The 23,952-nt window shown below is 54.5% G+C and overlaps 8 protein-coding genes across 8 annotated transcripts; 6 read left to right on the forward strand and 2 right to left on the reverse strand.

The window, feature by feature from the left end:
• Positions 1 to 423: 423 nt before the first annotated feature.
• On the forward strand, positions 424 to 876 carry J4E78_006382 (uncharacterized protein; the record flags this gene model as incomplete). The annotated part of the gene is made up of 1 exon (XM_049366994.1): positions 424 to 876. The coding sequence occupies one exon, from the start codon at positions 424 to 426 to the stop codon at positions 874 to 876; it is 453 nt and encodes a 150-aa protein (XP_049221700.1).
• Positions 877 to 2,519: 1,643 nt separating this feature from the next.
• On the forward strand, positions 2,520 to 4,004 carry J4E78_006383 (uncharacterized protein; the record flags this gene model as incomplete). The annotated part of the gene is made up of 1 exon (XM_049366995.1): positions 2,520 to 4,004. One exon carries the CDS (start codon positions 2,520 to 2,522, stop codon positions 4,002 to 4,004), a length of 1,485 nt encoding a protein of 494 aa, XP_049221701.1.
• A 1,836-nt stretch (positions 4,005 to 5,840) lies between these two features.
• On the reverse strand, positions 5,841 to 6,661 carry J4E78_006384 (uncharacterized protein; the record flags this gene model as incomplete). Its single annotated transcript, XM_049366996.1, has 5 exons — positions 5,841 to 5,945; positions 6,048 to 6,241; positions 6,324 to 6,366; positions 6,413 to 6,600; positions 6,655 to 6,661. The coding sequence occupies 5 exons, from the start codon at positions 6,659 to 6,661 to the stop codon at positions 5,841 to 5,843; spliced, it is 537 nt and encodes a 178-aa protein (XP_049221702.1).
• A 402-nt stretch (positions 6,662 to 7,063) lies between these two features.
• Positions 7,064 to 9,114, forward strand: J4E78_006385 (uncharacterized protein; the record flags this gene model as incomplete). The annotated part of the gene is made up of 3 exons (XM_049366997.1): positions 7,064 to 7,318; positions 7,368 to 8,947; positions 9,054 to 9,114. The coding sequence occupies 3 exons, from the start codon at positions 7,064 to 7,066 to the stop codon at positions 9,112 to 9,114; spliced, it is 1,896 nt and encodes a 631-aa protein (XP_049221703.1).
• Positions 9,115 to 11,160: 2,046 nt separating this feature from the next.
• On the forward strand, positions 11,161 to 11,916 carry J4E78_006386 (uncharacterized protein; the record flags this gene model as incomplete). The annotated part of the gene is made up of 3 exons (XM_049366998.1): positions 11,161 to 11,175; positions 11,309 to 11,433; positions 11,628 to 11,916. 3 exons carry the CDS (start codon positions 11,161 to 11,163, stop codon positions 11,914 to 11,916), a joined length of 429 nt encoding a protein of 142 aa, XP_049221704.1.
• A 2,865-nt stretch (positions 11,917 to 14,781) lies between these two features.
• Positions 14,782 to 16,286, forward strand: J4E78_006387 (uncharacterized protein; the record flags this gene model as incomplete). Its single annotated transcript, XM_049366999.1, has 3 exons — positions 14,782 to 14,972; positions 15,084 to 15,358; positions 15,409 to 16,286. 3 exons carry the CDS (start codon positions 14,782 to 14,784, stop codon positions 16,284 to 16,286), a joined length of 1,344 nt encoding a protein of 447 aa, XP_049221705.1.
• Positions 16,287 to 16,957: 671 nt separating this feature from the next.
• On the forward strand, positions 16,958 to 18,297 carry CPR6 (peptidyl-prolyl cis-trans isomerase cpr6; the record flags this gene model as incomplete). The annotated part of the gene is made up of 4 exons (XM_049367000.1): positions 16,958 to 16,970; positions 17,041 to 17,108; positions 17,187 to 17,365; positions 17,430 to 18,297. The coding sequence occupies 4 exons, from the start codon at positions 16,958 to 16,960 to the stop codon at positions 18,295 to 18,297; spliced, it is 1,128 nt and encodes a 375-aa protein (XP_049221706.1).
• Positions 18,298 to 19,082: 785 nt separating this feature from the next.
• Positions 19,083 to 23,470, reverse strand: J4E78_006389 (uncharacterized protein; the record flags this gene model as incomplete). The annotated part of the gene is made up of 2 exons (XM_049367001.1): positions 19,083 to 20,515; positions 20,566 to 23,470. 2 exons carry the CDS (start codon positions 23,468 to 23,470, stop codon positions 19,083 to 19,085), a joined length of 4,338 nt encoding a protein of 1,445 aa, XP_049221707.1.
• Between the last annotated feature and the right edge of the window lie 482 nt (positions 23,471 to 23,952).

Below are 23,952 nucleotides of genomic sequence, written 5' to 3' on the forward strand. Positions count from 1 at the left end.
CCGCGTTGTAGGGATTTGGACTCGCGGGTGGTATATCGCTACCTCGGTGGCCAGGAAGACTGGCGATCTAAATCGAACGGCGCATGAGCAGCAACGTGGGCCTGTGACACCCCATCGTTATCTGACCCGATGTCGCTGAACCTCAATTAGATGTGTGTAACTAGTCGCATTAGCGTTATGTTGAAGTTGGAGAAGATTGGGGATGTTTGGGGTAATGCCGAGGGCGGGCTATCTAGGAATGAAGCTACCATCGCGGGGCAAGCATGCCAATCTTGTCAGTTCGTCACAGTACTGGTACTACGAAACGCACGGTAGATAGACTATCACCTTCCTCACCCTAATAATTCGACTTGATTTAGACAGCCTCTTTCACGTCAAAGCCGCAATAGCTACCATCGCACCTCGAAGCAACCGACCGCCAGCATGTCGACCGATCCGAAGCTCGACGAGCTACACAAGCAGCTCTTCGATGAAGGGCTGAAGATGAGACGGAGTGTGGTGGGAGATGAATACGTCAATCGCGCGCTGGAGAACGGGTCCACTGAGTTCTCACGAGCCGGACAAGAGCTCGTCACCGAGATGTGCTGGGGATACGCTTGGACACGTCCAGGTCTCGACAAGAAGCAGAGAAGCCTGATCAACATCGGCATGCTCATGGCACTCAATCGCGCACCCGAGCTTGCTGTGCATGTGCGCGGGGCAAGGAACAATGGTCTTTCCGAGCTTGAGATCCGTGAAGCCATCATTCACGCCACAACATACTGCGGTGTGCCGGCTGGGGTCGACGCGATGAAGACAGCTGAGAAGGTCCTGAATGACATGGCAGAGAAAGGCGAGATGCCGCGAGAACTGGGCGAAAGGAGCAAGAAGGCGTGAAGATTGTTGGCTTGTGACGATGGACAGAAGACGCGTCGCGTCGCGTTGGACTGTGGCTGGGGCAAGTGGCACCCGGGATCATCCGGCCCGGGCTGGGACGAGTTGTTCGACAGTGATCGTAGCAATACCACCATTCTCCATACCTTGCTTCTGCGCAAAAGTGTCAAAACAACATCTTACACCTCATCCATTCCATCAATATGCGTGCATCCTGGGCTGTGGGTACATGTCACATGTGTGATTGGTGGCTTTCCCACCTCTTCCCAGCACCCCCGCATGTGAACCGTCGCGTCCCCGCGCTTCATTCCTTTCCCCACAATCTCACGACCCGACTTCGTGAAACACGACTTGCAGTCTCCAAACTTCGTCTAAGTGCTCAGGCTGCTCCAAAACTCGGCTATCGCCTGCTAAGCCGGTCGCAATTGGGCCCTGCGTGAGCGAAAGCGTCGCGATTGGTCTTTGATGGAAGCCGCTACCAGTGGAGGAGAGCAGGTCCCGCAAGCTCAACCGGGGAAGAAGGAAAAGCGATTTCAATGTCCACACTGCCAACGGGCCTTTGCTAGGTTGGAGCATCTCCAGCGTCATGAGCGCATTCGTAAGTCGTGCGACTCGCGTCGTAAGCCAATTCTAATATGCGTCAAGATAGCGGTGTGAAGCCATTCAGCTGCGCAGCATGCAACTATTCATTCACACGCAGGTATGATATGTCCAGCGTCGTTTAGAGCAGCAGCTAAAGACTCAATTCAAGTGATCTGCTCGTTCGCCATGAGCGACTCACTCATCGCAAAGAGCAGAGTACACAGCAAAATCACCAGCATACTCCCGCTGGAGATACATATGGCTCGGTCGAGGCTCGGCCGCACAAGCGCATGCGGTCAAGTTTCGATGCTGGACGTCCAGTGCCCGAGATACCCAGTATGATGTCCTCGCCTGCTGTTTTAGACATGCAATCGTCGCAACAACAACCCGCAATGTCACACGCTTCCATGACCTTCGGGCACAACAGCCCCTACTCTTTGACAGCCTTATCCATGGCTGCCGAGTATCAAGCTCTTCAAGGCAACATGGCAAACGGCTCTGCTCATGATGCGATGCCAACCCCAATGCCTTCGCATGCTGGAACGATAGCCGCGAGTGTTGAAGGCCCACACTCAACCATGCTCACGGAGCCGTCTGCTCATAGCTATGAGTCGACCTTTGGAGAGTCACTGGACAGTCTCACTTCGTTCCTTGACAGTGAACCACTAAATTCGTACCACTTTGCGTCCCTGATCAACACCGAACAGCCCATGCCGTTCTTCTCTCCAGACTCATTTGGGTACGGTCAACAAATGGCGACCGAGCCAGAGGGAACAACAGCACCTACACATGGTTGGAGACCAACTCAATTAGAGGAGCCGCCTTCGCTTTCACGCTTCGGCTCTCGTTTTCCTTCCTTGCAGCCAGACGATCAATCCGCTCGGAAACGATCATTCGCAGATATTTCACACGAGGATCGGCAGGAAATTCTCGAGATGCTCCAGCCCTTCTCCATGGTCATACCCAGCGACTTCGTTCTACCAACTCGATTAGCACTGTGCAGATATATTGCTGCGTATATCAACGGATTTCACGAGCACATGCCTTTCCTCCACATACCCACAATGTCTGTGGAGACGTGTTCGATAGAGCTACTCCTAGCATTGGCGGCTATTGGTGCGCAATACACTTTCGAGGGCGAAAAGGGTGTCGAGCTGTTCAATGTAAGCAAAGCAATTGCGACACATCGTATCAGGAAACGGGATACGCGTCTCGTGCAGCTCCAGCATCATTCTGAGTCGGATCACTCGTCGCCCCACAATCATCCGAGCGACCCTCGTAGCCCTCAACGTAAGGGCTCCGTCTCGGGACCGCTGGGCCTACCTTCCCAGGCTGATGTTCCTATCCTTGGCGAAGATCTCATGCAGACCGCTCAGACACTACTCTTGCTCATGGCACTGTGTACTTGGGCCAAACACAAAGAGATTCTCAGAGAGGCGTTAGCAATCCAAAGCATATTAGCTACCCTTATTCGGGACGACGGACTCGAGACCGAACCTCTCCATGAGACCATCTCATGGTCGGACTGGATTCGGCGCGAAACGATCAAAAGGACCAAGTTCATCGTCTATGGCTTCTCCAACCTCCATTGCATTGTCTACAACATTCCTCCATTCATGCTAACGAGCGAGGTCAAGTTGCCCTTGCCATGCAGTGCGGCGGAATTCAAGGCACCCACGGAAGCTTTATGGAGGGAAGCGAGGAAGAAAAGTGCGCCTGAGGTCTTGTTCCAGGATGCATTGAAACGTCTATTTACAAAGCAAGGCCGCGACGTCACCGAGGTCAACTCGTCGTCTGGAAACTACGCGTTGATACACGCCCTGATACAGCATGTTTTCTTCCTCAGACAAGTGGCACGATGTCGTTTTGAAGGACCCGGTGATCTGAGCGCAGAAGACGTTGCGTCACTCGAGAACGCTCTGCGAAACTGGCAGACCGGATGGCGCCAAAACCCTGAATCATCGCTCGACCCGATGTCGCAAAATGGTCCTGTCGCTTTCAACTCAACTGCGTTACTTCGATTGGCATACATACGACTCTACGTGGACACCGCAGGTCGAGCTTTAGAGACGCGCGACCCTGTGCTGATTGCCAATGCCTTCCGCGCCGGGCCTACAATCAGGCGCTCGCCAAAGATTACAAGAGCTGTGCTCCACTCAGCCCATGCACTCTCCATACCCATCAAGATCGGCTATCGTCTCGTGGCAAAGACACAATCGTTCATCTGGAGCATTCAACATTCGTTGTGCACGCTCGAGTGCGCCTACCTCATGAGCAAGTGGCTCGAAGCCCTGTCAGTACCGGAAGCAGACCCGCCCATCACAGAAGACGAGCACAGAATCATTGCGATTGTGAAAAGCATGTTGGATGAGACTGAGTTTGCCGTGCCGCCCGACATTACGCCCGATTCGCCCAACTTTACACGACATCTCAGCGCGGGGGTGCTCAGGGTCTGGGCGATGATCTTCAAAGGATCTCAAACTTGGGCTATCGTGGATGTTATCGGGAGCTCGCTCAATCTGTATGCGGATATGCTAGAGTCTGGGTGAGCAAATCCATGAAGATGGTTCGTTTCACCAATAACACGCAACGACTTCTGCGGACTTCAGCCGAGACATTTGGCTTTCCCGATGCAGACCAGGGTTGAGCATCGAATGAAGCCAAACCTCGCATCAACAACCCAAATCGGGTAATAACCCAGCTGCATGATTTACACGGAGAATGCGATATTGGACGATCGAAGCATATAAGAGAGTGTCCCTCGCGAGCAGTGCCTGTTGATGGATACTGGGCTCCCGACGTGAGACGACACTCGAGCGATGCGGCCGCCGTTCGAAATCAACTTTGATACCCTGAAATACTCTTTGGACACGCCATAAGTCAGCGGGATTTACACCGATACCCCTATTCCACCATAACCGAACAACGTTCCGAGCGGTTACGGGATACGTTCCCCAAAAGTCCAATAGCCTCCACTTGTGCAGTCGACCAACAAGAAACGTGCCGAATCAGGGATTGTCGAGCGACAAGCTGAATCGCAGTCAACTCACGAGAAGCAGCGTGGAGGAAAAGCCGACGGCCGGGCGGGCTTGAAAGAGTGGTGGAAGATGTCGAGAGTGCAACTATCGAAGGCAAGAAATAAGACAGAAAACGTGACGTGGTGGAAACATCGGAGCTTGATCTATCCTGGAGCACCATGGGCGTGTTAGGATATCAAGGTATTACCGAGCAGAAGCAGGAATAGAACTTCGTGTCTGTTCACCGGAAGTACGGGGGTCGGTCAGCTCACTGTCATGGATGCGCATCGAAAGAATCCTTCCTTCAGGACCGGCACTGCCACTTCCGCAATGGAGCTTGTGGTGCGAAGCGAGACGTGGAGTTGAAGAGGCGTCCGAGAAGTTTCGGAGAGGCTGTCGCTGCAATCTAGTCCACACGTCCGTTTGAGGTGTATATTGCGTAGGATACAGTCACACGTCAGCGTCACTGTCAGCAAAACCCCCAGCGAGTTCGATGTGGATGCGGTTCAGGTGTTTCCGGACATTACACGCGCTTTGGTGGTGTCGAGATAGCTGCCCAACCACCAATCGACATGCAGGCGTCACCTGGAGGCTTTGCAACGGTAGCATGGCGGTAAGATGGAGGCGCCCATGTTCGAGCAACTTATCCATGCGAGATAGCATCTGTCGATGAGACATGATCATGGCTTGTGGTGCTTGCCGAAGGGCAAAGCTGTAGCTCAGAAACCCATCGACGAATTTAGACGGTGCTGACGAGAAAAAGCCGTGTGCTCTCCTATAGGTCTGTCACTGGCACAGAGTTCTTCAATCTATCGGCGAGTTAACAGCTTTCGCATACCCTACCTCAAACAGCGTGGGTGCTCAATCCAACTGCATGCCGCGCCGCCATTGGCGAGTCCAGTTAATTACCGTGCTGCCGGGCGTAATGTGCAAGGTTCAGTCCAACTGCATATCGGTTAGGACAGTGGCGCATCGGCACGGGGTCAAGCCCTATCGTCGGGTTGGAGTTGCAACCCATACGCACGTTCGGTATGTCTGACATAAGCAGCGTCTGTACATGCAGTGGAAATGGGCATGATGTGAGGCGGCATGTATGGATGGATATTGTATTTGTCTGGCGGCGTGCATTGTTGTTGTCCAGCAGTAGATGTCTCCTGGTGGTGCGGTGACAATGTCCCGGGTCTGTGTTGATCACGACGCATTGTCGGTACAAGCAAGTCGATAATCGTAAACACGGCGGCTGATTGTATTGACATCTACTCAAGTCGCTCTACTGGTATCTTGAACTCTTGCGTGATTTTGGTCATGTTGTTGACCACTACGAAAGGAACGAGAGTTAGTACAAGGCCTGCATGTGTACTATACGTGCTACTTGCGGTCATCAACGTCGACTGTCTGCTGATTGCTTCCCTTTGGAGCACCCGAGGTGGAAGCATCCGTCTTCGGTGGGTTGGTGTCGATTTGAATAGTGACCTAGCAATGTCCATTAGCATGAGCAGGCAAAGCGGCACACACTCAGGAAATGTCATGCTTAAGTTGTACCTCGCCATCTAGGCAGGTATAATCCAAACCTACCGGCCCATCGTTAACCAAAGCAACATCCATCATGGCGGCAAAGAGTCCGTCTTTGACCTTGTCGGACTCATAGAGAGATCCGACCTTCTTGAAGAAGGCTTGGTATAGTGTCTTGGCTTGGTCGCCGTTGGCGGATTGGTGGAAATCCGGCTTGTTTCCCTTCTTCATAGAGGCCAGTAGCGTGAATTGGGAAACTGTCGACTTTCAGCACACCGATTCCACAGCAAAAGCACTGTCGTTGACAGCCAAGAATCCCAGAGTGCGTTTCACACATACCACACAAAACCTCGCCATGGATATCGGTCACGTTGCATTTCCACTTGACATGTCAGTCTCAGCCGAGAGAAAAAGCATCGGCTTCATACGCGGCCCGGCGGGTCCTTGGAAGCGTCGTCCCAGAGCTTGGCCTTGAGTATCTTGCTAGCCATGGCCTCAACATCCTTCTCCGTGTCGTCTTTGGAGACGGCAGCAAGGACCAGCAAGCCCTTGCCAATCGAGGAGATCAACTGGCCATCGACCGTGACTGATGCCGACTTGACCCTCTGCAGCACCGCTAGACACGCTTAGTATAGGCGTGGTTACGTGTGCAGGGAGGCGGGGTCCGTACTCCTCATGATGGCGGGGTAGCACTTATCCGTGCAGTGGTGAGAGAGCGATAGCCTCACGGTGATATGTGCAGCAGCGCAACGACGTCACGCATGGGAATTGCGACATGCGACAATTATGAGACGGGGCTGGAAGAGGGTGGAACGCGTAGATGAAACCAGACGCGTGGGGCCAATCGTGGTGGCTAGTGGCCGCACTCTTGGCGAGGACGCTAGGCCAGCCCTGTGGCATCGCGTTACCTATGCGATACGTCCGCCTCCGCATTCAGCCCACGACAAACATCCACGCCATTCCCCGTCGGACGCCCTCACTCGCGCGATTCGACTGTCTCCCGGCCGCTGCCACCCCCGGCGCCGCAATCATTGCCGTAACCACCGCGAAAGTCCTCACGACGAGGCTCGACCCTCGCCATGGCCGCCCGCAAGCTCCAGCAGGAGATCGACAAATGCTTCAAGAAAGTCGCCGAAGGCGTTGCGACGTTCGAGAACATATATGAGAAGATCATGCAGACGGGCAACCCCTCGCAGAAGGAGAAGCTCGAGGACCAGCTGAAGAAGGAGATCAAGAAGCTGCAGCGCTCGCGGGACCAGATCAAGACGTGGGCCGCCATGTCCGAGATCAAGGACAAGAAGCCGTTGCTCGACCACCGGAAGCTCATCGAGACAGTAGGCTGACCGCCGCCTCCCGGCATGATGGGACGCTGACATGTGACAGCAAATGGAGCGCTTCAAGGCCGTCGAAAAGGAGATGAAGACGAAAGCATACTCCAAGGAAGGCCTGCAATTAGCGTCCAAAATCGACCCCAAGGACAAGGAGAAGATGGAGATGGTCGAGTTCCTGCAGCAGATGAACGAGGAGCTGGAGCGCCAAATAGAGACCATCGAGACCGAGATCGAGACATTGCATGCCAACGTCAAGAAGACGAAGAAGGGGGACAATTCAAAGGCAGAGCGCGTGGCAGAGCTGGAAGAGTCGGTCGAGCGGAATAAATGGCATCAGGGCAAGCTGGACCTGCTGCATCGAGCGCTGGAGAATGGCAACGTCGAGACAGAACAGGTCAAGGAGATTGAGGACAGCATCAAGTACTACGTCGAGAGCAATCAGGACCCCGAGTTCATGGACGACGACACAATATACGACGACTTCAACCTGCAAGAGGAGGAGGCCATCTTTGGCCTGGGCGAGAACCTGGACCATGTGTCTTCACACGAGTCGCAGTCGATAGCAGACGATACACCCGAGTCAGACGTACGACCGCCAGCACCCAAGCCGAAAGCGACAGAGGCAGTACAACAACAGGCACGACGGCCCTCGACACAGATGAAGTCGCCGTTACCAGCACTAGCAACATTGCACACGCCGTTACCTGGCGTCTCAAATACCACGGCCAACGCGATGAAGCCCGCGCCGATACCGACAAGGACGCCGGGCGAGCCCTTGAAGTACGCCTCGGCCGCCGCTGCTGCAGCCGCGAGCGATAAGAATGGAGTGGGCATTGCTCCTCTGCCACCACCACCGGGAGGGGCCGCAGCACAGTCAGGCCTCATTCCTGGCGGCGCACGGGCAAGTGCAGCGAATTCCCCGGCAATAACACATTCCCAACTGGCCTCGCGCGCGCAGCCAGCCGAATCCGCACAAGCATCGCCAGCTCCCGCGGCAAGTATACCCGTGACGCCTGCTGCGGAGAAGGAGACCCTTTCGCGCGCCGTTTCGTCGGAAGACGCCTCCAAGTCCAGCAGAAGGACGCCAGCTCCCGAGCCTGTAGAGGAGGAGGAGTCATCGGCTGCCACCCCGCCGCTAACGAACGGTGATTCTCATGCAGAAGAGGAGGAAGAGGAATCAGTGTATCATCTGCCGTCGAGCCTACAAGACCTCCTGGACACATTTGAGGCGACCAAGAACGACATATCCGCCTCTGCGTCGAAACCTCCAAATGAGCACATGCTAGCAGCATCCATGGCCACCGCGCCGGACTCTGCGGATACTGAGGCGCCGCGCCACTACCGTCCCCAGAATCCCTATCCGTTTACGCCCGCGCACTACCCGCAAGAGCCGTTACCCATCTTCGATGATCCTCGCTTGTACTCCCGCATCGAGACCGACGCTCTCTTCTACGCCTTCTACTACCGCCAAGGCACGTACCAGCAATACCTGGCTGCAAAGGCACTCAAGTCGCAGAGCTGGAGATTTCACAAACAATATCAAACATGGTTCCAACGCCACGAAGAACCAAAAGCAATCACTGAAGACTACGAGCAGGGGACGTACCGCTTCTTTGACTATGAGAGCACATGGTAAGCACCTAATTCTGTCCACCAGCCTTACGCGGGGCTGCCGTATTACAAACTCGCGCCACGCCGTGCTATTTCTGCACGTCATACAGTGCTAACCTTATTGCAGGATGAACCGTAGGAAAGCTGACTTCCGATTTGCCTACAAGTTCTTGGAAGATGAGCTATGAGCAGTCGGCTGCTTTCTTCTTACCGACCCGCATGCTCGGCTTGGGGTAATTGAGTTCTGTATTAAGATTAAGTATTAGGTAGTCCTGGAATGGGTCCCGTTGAGGGCAAACAACTTTTGCTCTTCGGATCTTGAATCGCTTCTATCAGGGCATCTTCGGTGCGTATTAATGTCCGCCCGCAGGCACCCGACCGACCACGCGAGGTGTAAGTCACGGTGAGACAATTATGCATGGATCAAATAGCACTTATTGAGGCTCACCTGCCAAGTGCAGGCCCTCCGCCCGCGACAATTTGGCCGTCCAAGGATGTTGTAGCGGTCTGAGCGCCGGGCGTAATCTGACATGATGTGGCTAACGGCTGCGGAATGTGCTCAATTGGTCCAGACGACGTTACACTGGGTTCCGCCCCCAATCGGTGGAGCCTACAGGGCTGCAGGAGGAGGCTGGTCGCATGTCACTGGCCGCCTAAGCGAAGAATCCTTCCGCGACGTTCAAGCTTCAGTTACGCCCCGTTACGCCCGGCAGCACTAACTCGTGCATGACTTTGAGTTGAGCGGTTACTGCATCAATCATTTTACGGCATTCGTGCGCCGGTCCAAGTCCATCGGGTTGCGGGTTAATTGACCCACTTACAGCAGCAGCAGAGACAGACGAAGACAGGACGCGAGATGGGCGTTTGATGACGGCTAACCTACTTGGAGACGGGCGGTCAAGCAATGTTTGATCTGAATGCGTTTCGAAGTCATGTTGTCATCACAGGTGCTCTGCCAATTTCAAGCGATCAAGCGGTCGGGTGCGTTACCGAAAGCCAGCTAGAAAAGCCTGGAGCATCGCAAAACGACCATGTTGAACATGATAGACCTCAGGCCGATCGCTAGGCTCCAGGCCACGTTCTGCAGCGTAGCAGGGGTTCGTTCCTACACCGCGGAACGAAAGTACGCGAACAAGAGCCACGCATGCACATCCAGTCACACGGGGCCCATCGACCTACCCGCATGTGTGTTAATCGGTGAACCATGCCTATCATATATCCCGGTACACCAAGATCAGAACACCAACGTGTACGCATTGGACTATTCTAGCTATTTGCCTTGCCAAGCCATGACAACGACAAATGAAAGAGATGGTACAGTTCAATTAAAGTTGGATCGGGGCCTAGGGGTACTCGCCCTGCATCGCCATAAGACGACACAGATCTACCAGTGTCCTCGTTGTGCTTCCTACCTCTACACCTAGACCACTATTTCACCGCCTCAATTCTCCCACAGCATACGACAACATTAGGCCTTCTGATTCACCCGCGCCGCGACCAGACCCTACAATTCCATTTTCCGGTGACGGCACGGACACTAGTTGTCGTCAGCCCTATACCGATTAGTTGTGTGGGGTACCACCAAGCTGGTACTGGCTTCGCCTCGCCATCCTACGCATCCACCTCAGCAATCTTGGACTTCTATATTCACACATTTGGCCTCTGGCGTAACGGTCCTTGTACAAGGAGATCGCAACGCTTACCAAAGACGCGATCGTCAAGCCCTGTCGAGCGAATCCACAACCTGATCCGACTTCTCGCCTTACGACACTTCTAACTTTGTTTCGTCATCGCCATGTTGGCACACTACGGCCCTCAGGGAGATGGCTTTGGGCGCCCGGACGGTTCATTCCCTCCGAAATACCTGTGAGTCGATGCGGTTCTTGAGGGTCTATAGCATAAGCTCTGGGGTGGCAGTGAAAGGTCTTTGCCGATATGAGGGAACGAGTTATTATGCTCGCTTCATATAAGACTCGAAAGCATTCCAGGATAGCAAAAGCAACAGCATCATCAACGACGACTTCTAACACCGGTTTCATAGATCTCTCGAGCAAGTTCAACTTCGTCCCCGAAGACATACGTCCGTCTCTAGTACAAGAAAGGCATCCAGACCAAACAAGCTACGCATCATCACTTCGCCCGTGGCGCCCGCCTACCGCCCTTCAACCACTACAAGCCGTACGAAGAAGACGAAGACGATACGCCCGAAGCAGGAACAACCGCCTTCGCCCGCCATGTCCGGATACAGCGTAAGTCAAACTTAATCTGTTCGTCGTCACTTGCTTTGACTAATAACACCAGTATTCCTCTTCTGACCAAGGGAACTACAACTATCAAACGTCTTACCCAGCTTCATCAGTACCTCAATACACACAATCCCAGATCAACACATACTACGCACAGTATCAATGTTACCCACCTCAACCGTACCAGATCATCCCAGACTACTACGTGCAACCTGTAAATGTTGCGCCGACTGCTGGGTACCAACAGCCAGTAGCTAGTGGGTATGACGTTGGAGGTTGGCAAAGTCACGGCAGTGATCTAGGGATGGGTTCTTCGCAAGCCCCGACTAGGTGAGCATCTTCACATCGAAACCTGGTGTTGACATACTAACATCAAACCAGAAGCAGCAGTCGTACAAAGTAATTACCCAATCTCCCTTCCCCCATTCCCATCCACTAACCAATCCCCCCCACAGAACATGGACCTGCGACATCGCCTCCTGCACCTCCTCAGCGAACTTCACCCGCCTCGCCGACCTGCAACGTCACCAATCCACCGTCCACGGCGTAGGCACGCCAGAGTACCCTTGCAACGTACCGCGCTGCAACCGCGTAGGCGACAAAGGCTTCACACGACGCGACCATCTAGTCGAGCACCTCCGTAACTTCCACCACATGGATATTCCCAAGCGGAGACCAGGGGAGCGGAGCGCCTTCCCCTTTGGATGGCCCGAAGGAGGTGGCGCGGGAGGATCTCACCAGTGAGTTTACTTCACGTATGGGAGGGAAGCGGGGGATGGGTGAGAAAGAGGAGGCGCTGATTGGGGTATAGGGTTGACGAGGGTGTAAGGGAGGGGGCGGGGGGCCAAGAACAGGGCGAGGGGAGAATTGGTCAGCGTGTACGAAGTGGTGGGAGTGGGATTGTACGAGCACCCGCTACTTCGACGACGTCAATGATGTCGACGAGAAGTCGTACTACTACCGTTACTCGCGGTAGGGTCGCCAAACGCCCGTCAAGGAGAGGTGATAGAGCGGGTGGCAGGAGCAGGGGTGCGAGTTCTAGTGCAGGCATCAGTCGTTTGAGCGCTCAAACTGCATCGGCATCTTCTTCTTCTGCAACAACGTTATCTTGGCTGGACGTCCGGCAAGAGCAAGGCTTGCATTCTTCGTTACATCAACATCCGCCTCCACCACCACAACACCGGTCACAACTACAACATCAACAGCAACTACAACGCCATCCCCTCTCCTTCACCAACGCGGAACTTGCCGAACAAGACATCTTCCTTGGTGGCACCACCGGAGACTTGTTTGCAGCACCGGCCCCTGACCCGGAGACATTTCACAGGCGGTGAGGCTTAAACGACGACATGGCATGGCATGGGGTTTCGGTTAGAGTATACGCGGTGTGCATTGATCTCTCGTTTATTTGCGTCTTGGTTATAGCATTGTTTGCACGGTTTGTTTAGAGTCTTGGTTTGATTTTGTTTGCATAGCATCGCATGGTCCGGGCATATACATACATGATTCAGGCTAGGAGACTAGATACGGCTAGAACCTGAGAGGCGCTTTGGGAGTTTGTTGTTCTATTTTAGATTTTCCTGGCCTGGTTGCTCGCTCTACAAACAGAATACATATCAGAGTTTTTTGTTCGTTGATACGATGTTGTTGTTTGCTGATCAATCGGGCCGGATGGCAAGACAAAGTGTAAGCTTGTACATTGTCTATACGAGCAGACCAATCTCGATTGCGCAAGCAGCTATTCCGACGATAGTGCTGTCTAGGCAGGTACACTTCCTGCCTACCTCTACACGCATTGGTTGCCTAAAGACGTTAGTCAGCGGAGGTTGCCTCTGGACATCGTGACATCGTGTCTTCGAGGAGCTGCAAGAACGTTGACCGGTGCCCTGGCAGGATTGGCATCCTTGATGCTTGCTCGTGATCCTGCTCGCGTATTGCGGAGGATCCAGATGCGGGTTGCCTACGGACTCGCCATAAGTTGCTGTATGTCGACTAGACTATTGTGTTGGTGACTGCGCCGCATAAGCCTCGCTTGACCTGTCCATGCTCCCCACAGCAGTCGCATTGTCTTGTGCGTAGGTGTGTCCGTGTGCGCTTTATTACCAAGCTGATGTCGACGCGAAGAGGAAGGGACAGGGGATTTGGAATCCAACAATGAGGATGCATGAATGATGTGCATTCAACCCGAAGGAAGGGGTTGCGTGCGTGGCGGCTTGGTACTGTGCCGCATGAGCCTTGCAGGCTTCCTCATCTCCCACGTTGCGGCGTCTGCCTTGGTTGCCGTCTACCGTTACGTCGGTGACGGGAATGTTCGGTTCACAGTCCTGCAATGAGATGTCGGGTCGCAAAAAGCACTGCTTTGATGGTGAAGTTCTGGGGGTTAAGACATGGGTGCCGTGGTGCCGAGACCAACATTGCCGCTGTCATAGATAAGCCGATGCCAGGTGAAGCGAGACGCTCACTCACCCAAAGCACACAAGTTCGCAGACCCTATGCACAATAGACTGAGCTTGTGATAAGGTTCTGTGCCGCATCCATGACCAACCCTAACACCTATGTCCGCGGCGCATCGGTTGCCAGATGGAGATTAAACCCGAGGCTGAGGTCGAGGTCCAGCAACACGTCTCAGCCCGAGCCGCGGGGAGCGATCCGCTGGCACAGTTCTGACTACTCCACGTGGTTGTGCCGCTTGCAACACACGGCGGGCGTGGGGCATTTGGCCCCGTGATCCTGCTGTCTATTCATATCCATCGAGAGATCCTGCGGTGCACCAAACGGTCGTGGGTTGCGCGAACGCTGTCTGCGCCGCAGCTATTTCCAACGCTGGGCGGGTCGATGGTTGAGCCGCCGCATCGCAACACTTGAGCCTCAATCATGTCTTAGAAGGCCTTATCGGCCATCGGAGGTATGTGACGCCAAGGTAGGGCTGAGGGTGGTCGCACAGTGGTTGAGATGTTGTGTGCATCGCCCTCGCGACCGGTCCGTTGATGACTGTGCGCGGCTTCCTTCCGAGTGTATAATTAGTCGTTCAGGCCGTCAAGGTGAAGACCAAGTATCTGCCATGCGAGCTAGGTGTTCTGGCCCACTTGATGCTACAAAATACATAGACGTGGACGAGCCAATCAGCGATGCGGCCATTTAGCTTACACAAGATCGTCGCGATGCGCTGGGTGTTTGCTGGATAACGGTGATTGCTGATTTACTACATACTTCGATATTGCCGGAAGGTAGGAAGAAAATTAGTAAACATTGTCTGGAAGAAGACAGAACTGTAATGACGTAGGTCGTGGTTAGCGCACTTTGGGCAGCCATGGAATCGGGAGAGGTCGTATGGATGGATGAGCATCTGACACTTGCAAGTTGCCTCCTGCACCACCACACGTCCTCGTACCTTTGTAACCTATACCTTGGTTGACTTTCGCTCTGACTCATACTCATGTCTTTCACACCGCACTTATATTTCTACACAATCGGGTTCACAGAGTCTTTACCGTTTCAATAACTGCCTTCACCTTGTTTTCCCCGCTTGGTTCCGCCACACCCAGCAAACTTCAGCCTCCACAGGCATATATTATAGTTTCACCAGAACTTTATCAGCCATAACCCAAGATGCGCGACCTCCGAAAACAGGCTCTCGAGAGCCATAAGACTATGTCGCGCAAGGCCCGCTCGCGCGTCGTATCCACAACAGCCTCCAAGACGACGTCGGCAGCGGGCTCGCCAGCACAGTCGCGTGCCGCCAGTCGCAGTCGCCAGGACTCTTCAGACGAAGACGGCTTCAGCGACGGAACTGCTTGGAGGTGAGTTTCAGTCTGCGCATAACTTTTTTGATTTTCCCCACATCGCGACGGCACCGGTGACATCATCGCGTCTAGCCACCTTCGCGCGAACATGTACTGACATCCTCACAGCACGGCATCCATCGACGATGTACTCAACGGCGAAGATATCAATATACCTGAAGACGCGTGGAAGGCCGAGCTCAACACGCGCATCGAACAAATCACCAACCTCAAGCGCAGCAGCACCGAGGGGCGCACCGAAAGCCTGAATGCCTACGCACACGTACTCATGGCCCGCTATGCGAGGGATGAGGTTGAGGGACATGTGAACGAGCTCATCTTGTCGATGATTAAGAGCATCAGACAGGAGACGACGGAGGCTGAGGTTGTCAAAGCCCTAAAAGGTATGTACACGCGCAAACACTATAGATAGTCCTCTACTAACGCCCGCCAGCCCTCGCTGTCACTGCCGTAACTCTCGATTCCGATAGCATCTACGATGACGTTTCCGACCAACTCAAGCGATCGATACAGTCCTCCCCCTCAGTCGCAATCAAAGTCAACGCGATCCACACACTCGGCACAACTGCCTTCTTTGCTGGGGCCGGCGACGATGAGATCTTGGACATCATGAACCTCTTCATTGAGATCATAGAGTCAGACGGCGCATCTATCGACGCCCAGGACGAGGGCAATGTCGTGATTGCCGCTTTGGAAGAGTGGGGTCTCCTCGCAACCGAGATTGATGATCTGGAAGAGGAAACGGAGGCTGCAATGGAAGCGTTTGTCGAGCAGCTTGAGAGTGCCGACTCCGGTGTTCAGATTGCAGCAGGTGAAAACATTGCGCTCCTGTACGAAAAGTCCCTGACTCCACAAGAAGAAGACGAACAGGTGCAAGAAGAGCAAGACTCCGATGACCCAGAGCACGTCCGCGACGGCGAGCGGTTAGTCAAGCGCTACACAGTCTGGCGAAGACAGGACCAGCTCCTACACACACTCGATGAGCTCGCCAACGTTTCGACACGCCGCATATCCAAAAAGGACCGCAAAGCACTACATTCGTCCTTCGCGGACATCCGCAACTCCGTTGAGAAGCCGTCGCGCGGCCCCGCATATTCCACCGCTCTTCACGAAGAGACTGGCAAGGCCTACGGGGCAGGCAGGATGAAGGTCAAGATCAACAAGAATGTGGAGGTCAGAATCGACAAGTGGTGGAAGTTGCAGAGGCTGAACGCACTGCGACGGACACTGCAGGGTGGTTTCACCTATCACTACGAACACAATGAGCTAGTATCGACAGCTCTCCCTTTCTCCATGTCGGCAAGACGATAATGTTGTGCGCATAGAGATCATATTTTGGCGTTGGCATCAGCTCGAAAAGTGCTTCTATTATTACACGCGTGGATACCTGGTTGTAAATGGCGTTTTTGAGCTTACTATTATTTTCGGAATGGATGAGATCGGTGGGCAAAGAGGAGTAGATTTGCGCCTGGAAGTCTAATAACATCAAGATGCATATACCATGACAGTATTACTGACCGTTCGGGTGATGTTTGCGAGTTTAGCGCTGAGGCTTGCCGTGTAGCTTTCGGAGTGTAGCTAAGACGAAGCCCGGTCACTGCCCCGCGTTGCCCCTCATCGCGAGCATCATGTCAATGTTTACAAGACACAACAAGCTTAAGAAAGCTCCTTTACCAGTGATTATGCTGTCAAGACGAACCATGTTGTTGTACAAATATAGTGAAGTCTCCTTAAAGAATCTGGTCAACCTGGTTGCGCCTGCCAAATGTCGTACGGATGTGTAAAGGCGGGCTTGGCGCGGCATGAAGCTGTAGGCTGTAGCTTCCGTAGAAAGTTCTGGACAGCTATCACCGTGCTTTTCTTCAGCCTCGCACATAAACTCCGACTCCTGCAACTCTGTCGATATCCTCAGTGCTTGACCATTGATATCCTTCGCTCATACTACGACATACCCATCAGACATCTATAGCGATTCCGCGATCATGGCTGACACGAGTAAGTAACTTCAAGACAAGCCTATCTATAGGGTTTGAGAGCCCAAGAGAGTCTTGCTAACAAGCTTCAGAGCGCCCTCGCGTCTTCTTCGACATCGCCATCGGCGGCGTGAAAGCCGGCCGTGTTGCTTTCGAGCTCGTACGTTCCCCAACTTCCTGTACTTTGCACGCGCATACATTCCAATCCGCTCAAACACAAAATCTAACAGCTATTCAGTACAGCGACATCGTTCCCAAGACCGCCGAGAACTTCCGCGCACTATGTACCGGCGAGAAAGGCGAAGGCGCATCCGGCAAGCCGCTGCACTACAAGAACTCGGGCTTCCACCGCGTCATCAAGGGCTTCATGATCCAAGGCGGCGACTTCACACAGGGCAACGGTACAGGGGGTGAGAGGTAAGCTGTGGCCGTACAAAATGCACGTGAGACATACGCTGACTTGGTATCTTCACCTGTGTAGTATATACGGGGAGAAATTTGAAGACGAGAACTTCGAGAAGGTGCACGACAAGCCGTTCTTGCTTAGTATGGCGAACGCCGGCCCAGGGACGAACGGATCCCAGTTCTTCGTAACCACGGTCCCCACACCGCACCTCGACAAGAAGCACGTCGTCTTCGGCGAAGTCATCAACGGCAAGAGCATCGTGCGCCAGATCGAGAACCTCAAGACGCAGAGTGGAGATAAGCCATTCCACGACGCGACCATCATCGACTGCGGCGAGCTCACCGGCGAAGACTACGACAAAGCGACAGAAAAGATCTCGGACGCAACCGGCGACCCCTACGAAGACTTCCCCGAAGACCAGAAAGCCAGCAGCGACGACGAATGGAAAGGCGAGGAGATACTCGAGATTGCTACCAAGCTAAAGGACATGGGCAACGACGCGTTCAAGAAAGGCGACCTCAAACTAGGCATTACCAAATACTCAAAAGGTATCCGCTACCTCCACGAGTACCCCGCCCCTCTCGACGACGACCCCGCAGACCTCTGGCCCAAACTTCAGGCCCTGAAGATATCCCTCTACTCCAACAGCGCGCTGTTGCAGAACAAGACGGGTGCATACAGTGACGCGGCGGAGAGCGCGACCAAGGCGCTGGACATTGAGGGCATCACGGACAAGGACAAGGCTAAAGCGCTCTTCAGGCGGGCGCAGGCCAAGGCAGGAAAGAAGAACGAGGACGAGGCGTTGGCAGATCTGAATGCGGCGCTCAAGCTCGCGCCGGGCGATGCGGCGATTGTCAAGGAGTTGGACGTTGTGAAGAAGAGGGTGCAGGCGCGGAAGGAGAAGGAGAAGAAGGTTTATCAGAATGCCTTCAACTTCGATTAGGACTGCGAGAGTTGTATACTTGATATTGAACACGAGAAGCATGACGAAGCAGAGGGAGTGGAGGAGTGGTGGTAGAGAAAAGGGACAGATACCAGTTCATTCCTCAGTGTAATAGACAGCATTTGATACAAGTAGTAGTCACCACCAGACACTACAGTCACTTCGCGGATCATGGAACAGATTTTCATGACAAACAACCACATTGATATCTATGCATAACCCCAAACTTTGCAAATGCTATGTACACCCAAAAGAAACGTACCTCATCAACCCATTCATCCCCTCAACCAACCAAAAATGCCTTACAGCCCACCCAGTCGTTCGTGCCCCCTAGAAATGAAAATCTAAATGAATCAAAACCCAAGACCAAGACGATAAACAAACAAGTCATCGCTCTAACGCGCCATATGTAAAAACGTCAAAACTTTCGTCGCGAGTAGTAAACATGGTTCAGGTGAAAAACGTCGTCCCAGAACCAGCCTCCGCCTTTGTTATTGTGTTATGCCCATGCCATGCAAGCGTTTTTGTTCCATCGACGTCTAGTCCACCCAAAACGCAAGGCGATGCAACATGTGAGTGTGTATGAAGTACAAGCTTTTAGCTTTTTGGTATTTTCCAATCGACTTCGCAGCCGATCCGAAGAAACAGGCAAGGAAAAAGGGTGTGGCTGAAAGCAAACATCACTACGACGGACTCGCTTTATCCAAAAGTTCACCCGCACTCTTCCTCCTCTTGATTTCGCGTCTAGCAATCGCGCGCGGACTCTCGGTAAACCATCCATGGAGTCAGAATTCCTCGTCGCGGTCTTCGCCGCGGGTGGTGTGTTTGCCGCGCATGCTGCCCATGTTGTCGTTGTAGCTCTGGTGGCCGCCGAGGGCGCTGGTCCCGCGTTCGGCGCTGCGGTCGCGGTCGCGGTCCTTGTCTTTGCCTTTGTCTTTGCGGTTTTCCTTGTCTCGTTCCTTGTCTTTCTTGTCCTCTTTCTCCTTGTCTTTGTCTTTGCGCTTGCCTTTGCGTTGGAAGGGGAGGACGCCTCGGAAGCCGCGTTCCTTTTTCTCCTTTGTGGCTTTCTCGGAGAAGGCGGGGAGTGCGGTTGTGTACTCCTCTTCAGCGATGCTGCCGCTATCGCTGTTTTCCATACTCTGACCGCCTGCTGAACGAGGTGGTCGTCCGACGAGCGAGTTTGTGGACACAGCGGCAGGTCTTTGTTGGTTGATGTGAGAGTTCGGATTGCTGTAGTTGAAGGACTGTGTAGAGGTAGATGTAGATATCGTGGTCGTGGTCGTCGTAGTCAAGGCTTGCGGGTAGGAAGGCGCAGGGGCCATGTGAAGACCGTCGCTGGACCCCGGTGGTGTATCCTCGGTTGCGGATGCTGATGCGCTGGCCGAAGCAGACGCGGACTGAGAGGCGTTTACCGAGTCGTTTCCTGAGGGCGTGTATTGACCAGACCATTGCTTCTTCGCAAAGGGATTGGTGTAGGATATAGTGGCCGAGCTGTTGCTCTTCAAAGAGCTCTGAGATGCTGAGATGCTCGAATTTTGCTGATGCCGTGCCCGTGGCGGTGGCTGCATTGTGATGGGCGTGCTGGTAGACGAAGACGAATAGTCATCACCGCCGCCTGGAGATAGCGGGGTTTCCTCCATCTCTTCTTCCAGTATTGGTCCACGATTCCTCGTTGCTGCACCTCGTGACGTGTCGATTTGCGCCCCTTGTAGCTGCTCGACCAACTCTTCCCACTTGACACTCAGTGACGATGACGGCCGTTCGGCAGGTTCAGCGCGGTTCAGGCAGTCCTTGGTGCGCTCGCTGAGAGACAGACAGATGTTGTGGAAACGAAGGAGATCACCGTCCGTGGCTTGTATGTCAGGCGCACTCTTCTGCGTGTTGTCTAGCCAGAGGTTGACGAGCATTGCAAAATTGCGTGAATGATCGATGAGGTATGGTAACGATGGAAACCCTTCTTTGAACGTCGGAGGCAGACGATGGAGAATGGCGATCGGAGTACTATAAGATGGCGGTATCGGGGGTGCGGGTTGCGAAGTGGTCGATATTGAGCAGATGTCATCGAGATACTTCTTGAACTCTTGCCGATGCGTGGTCAGGAATTGATTCATGGGCTCCATCCATGCTTCTTTCGTGCCAAATGAAGACATGTTCGCCAGACCTTGCAGTGACTTTGCAATGAGCGTGAACGTTCTTCGAGCTTTGACCTTGGGGTGATCTAGGTCACTGTTAGCAAGATGGTTAAAGCAGAAGTGGAGAACTTCGCACCTTTCAGTAAGCCAAAGAGTTTCGGGTTCAGCACCGCTGGAACGAAGAAGCGCAAGAACAGGAAGCCAGAGACACTGCTGTACTGCACCGTCCGGAGGTAGTCTCCATAGCGGTCGTCAGCACAGGCCCTGATGTGCCTGAAAATCAATCTCAGCTCCTGCGGACACCTCGCCACGGAGTTGTAGATGGCTCGCCAAACTTCTTCAGTACAGTTGATCAGCCGTCTCCAGTTCCGGTCTAGTTCATGTTGTGAAGTGACCTTGTTTGGATCAACCTCACAATCAGGGTCCTTGGTGTTGATCTCTCTTAACTTCTCGCTCAGGGTCTCCTCGAGGTACTCTTTCCCAAGTCGCTTCATGTGCAGATCCAGTGACTTCGTAAGCAAGGTGTTACCGCGGAAGAGAAGATTGGCCTCCAGTTTGGCATTGTTGCCCATGTCGCGAACGAAGAGCTCGCGGTCACTCGCAGAACCAAAGGTGGCCAGCGAAGACTCATTCGATTCACTTGATCCCAGTCTTTTACTGAACCGTAACCGACTAGCAGGTGACTCTTTCAATGTGCCATCAATCTCTTCTTCGACTAGCGCGCATATCCACTCGCCAGCTGCCCCGGATACCTGGAAGATGTTCAACAGATATTCTGATAATCTCCTGAGCTCGTTCGGGATCATCTGGGCGATCTGGAGTGTGATTCCGTTGGAAAACCTGTGGAGAAGTTCCGAAAGTGGATAATAGTCGCGAGCCATGAGAATCGCGCATTCCTCGCTGCTGACTTTGACAAGTACCTCACCGACACTGTTTCCATACATGTTGATAAGCGGCCACCACTTCTCCATCTCTTGATTCGGGCCGAGGTCGTCCAGATAGATGTCGGTCTTTCCTACAGTTTGATCGAAAGAGATGCCGGCGTAACCACCCTCGGAGACATATGGGTCGGAGTTGGTAGCCTCGAAACCGCTCTTTTCGGTGCGGTTGTAGCTCGGCGGTCGCTTTTTCAGGAGTAATGAAGCGGTGTGTAGAGCGGGTAGATCCAGGAATTCAAACTCTTCTCTCCAAAATGGATTGTTGCCCTCGCTCTTAACCGTAGTTCGTGACCGTGTCTCTCCATCCAGTAGCACTTCAACGAGATAGCCACCCGGGTTGGTTGTGGCAGACGAAGACGGTCGTATCGGGGTCGTTCCGTTGCTATCCGAGACCTTGGGGCTAACAGGCGGAATCAATTTCGCTTCAATGACCCTTACGAACAATGACTTCTCCATGCGGAACATGTCTTGGGTACCGAAAGACGGCGACAAAGTGCCCTCGTCGGTCATGGCGTCCGGCGACTTGGGGCCATATAGTTGCGGAACGGTGAAGGCACGTAGGAGGACTATCCAGACCTCGTACAGAACTCGTGACTCTAGCGATAGGAATATGGGACGCAGGATTGTTAATGCAGGAGAAGAAGCAGCGGTATACTGGGGATATATGGCAATGCAAAATTCGTTATCCAAAACGGAGGGATCCAAGCGCTGAACGGCGCATCGGGAAAGCTGGGAAAGCTGAACGGTGGAAACAAGGGTGACATCGGTGTCGGAGTAGAGCTTGAGCTCTCCGTTCTCACGGAGCGTGCACGACACTCTTCTCCAGCGGCGGGATCCGTGGCTCTGGACTCTGTACGCCTGTGGACGTCCCCCTTGCCCATTGTTCTTGGCGGTGCCTGTATTGCTGCTGTATGTCACACTAGTGTCCCAGTAGATCATCTTGCCGACTTTGATGATGGGCGCTTCCTTCTTGGGCGAGTCTTTGAGCAGCGACACCTCGGAATGCCGTCGGCTGTCTGGCAGGCGGCGCTCGATCATGACGGGCGCCTGGGGCTTGGCCATCCTGTTCTGGATGCCCTTGGGACGCATGGGCGACCAGCACAAGAGGGCGGCGAACCACGAGTCGAACTCTTCCTGGGTCGGCGGGCGCAGGTGGACTTCGAGCTTCGAGTTGTGGACGACGACGTGGATGTAGGCCGTGTAGGCTTCGCCGTCGTATGCGCTCTTGACATGGCAGCCGCGGAGATCGGGTATGAGGGTGCGGGTGTAGGACGTGTCGTTCTTGGGCTCGTAGACCAGGCTGCCGGCCTCGTCGTTGATGTAGCAGTACGACAGGCCCCAGGGGTTTGGCTCGCCGCGGCGGAAGGCCAGCAGACCCTGCATCTTGCCGCACGTGGAGCGCATGAGGGCCTTGAGCTTCTTAGCGTCGGACGCCGGGACAGGCGAGACCCACGAGTCGGGCGGGACATTGGAGGGCGAGAGGACGGGCGAGGTAGAGCGGTGGGGGGCCTGTTGTTGTTGCTGCTGCTGCTTGGTCAGGCGGCTGCGGCTGTTGGTGCTCGAGGTCCGGGGCGGCTGCTGGGGCGGGGAGATGGTGGAGATGTGGCCGATGGAGGTGACGACGGACTCCTCGAGGCTCTGGTAGTTGCTCTGGTTGCTGGCGACGGAGCCGATGCGGTGGCGGCCGGAGCCAAAGACGGAGGAGGGCGAGCGCTCGCGGGTGCTGCGCTCCTCGAGGGTGCGGGTCCGGGGCCGTGTCTGCTCGCGCGCATTGCGGTACTCGGAGTCGCTCGAGGCGCGGGCGACGTACTGGCGCGGGTTGGCGGTGCGCTGGGAGTTACTGAGCTGGCTGTTGTGGGAGCGGGGGCTGTTGGGCGGGGACTGGAACGTCTGCACGGGCAGGCCGTCCTCGGGGATCGTGGCCGTGGCCGTGTTCGTCGAGGTGGTCGTCGTCTGCGAGGGCGGCGGGTCGTCGGGGGTGACGGTGCGGATGGTGTGGGCATGGCGGACGTCGTCGCGCTCGTGGAGGGAGTAGACGCCCTGGGCGGCCTCGGAGGCGCTCACCTCCCTCCGGCTGCGTCGCTGCTGCGTCTGCTGGTCCATGTTAGCGGACCGCTGCGGTGTCGTCTGCTGCTCATTGACACACGACAGGCGGCCCGGCTCTGGCAGCTGGTAGCCGTGTCGCTGGCGGGACGGTGGTTACGGCGGACGAGGGCGGCGGGGGCGCGGCAGGACTGGCGTCTGGTGTCGTGAGGCGCATCGCAGGCCTCGTTGCGCGGGCAAAATGGTCTGTCGTTAGGTAGTCAGAGGCCCACCGCCAGCCCTAGCGAGCCAACATGGCCACGACTAGCACCCAGCCTTGGCAAAGCTGAGATGCATCGCTAAATCACCGCGCCCCGGCCCAAGCACCGCGACGCCAGCTGACGACTCTACCCGGATGCGCTTGGGTGCCCAACGTCCCTGTGCCCGACGTCTCATCTATCTGCTTCACCGATTCTAGAGTCTGGAAACAGGCCTGCAGATCATAGCATAAGATAACACGTAGAATATAACATAGATTCTCTCAGCATTCTCAGTACTGGTAT

Source organism: Alternaria triticimaculans, assembly GCF_023758025.1.
Source record: "Alternaria triticimaculans strain BMP 0046 chromosome Unknown scaffold_8, whole genome shotgun sequence".
Classification (NCBI taxonomy): Eukaryota; Fungi; Ascomycota; class Dothideomycetes; order Pleosporales; family Pleosporaceae; genus Alternaria; species Alternaria triticimaculans.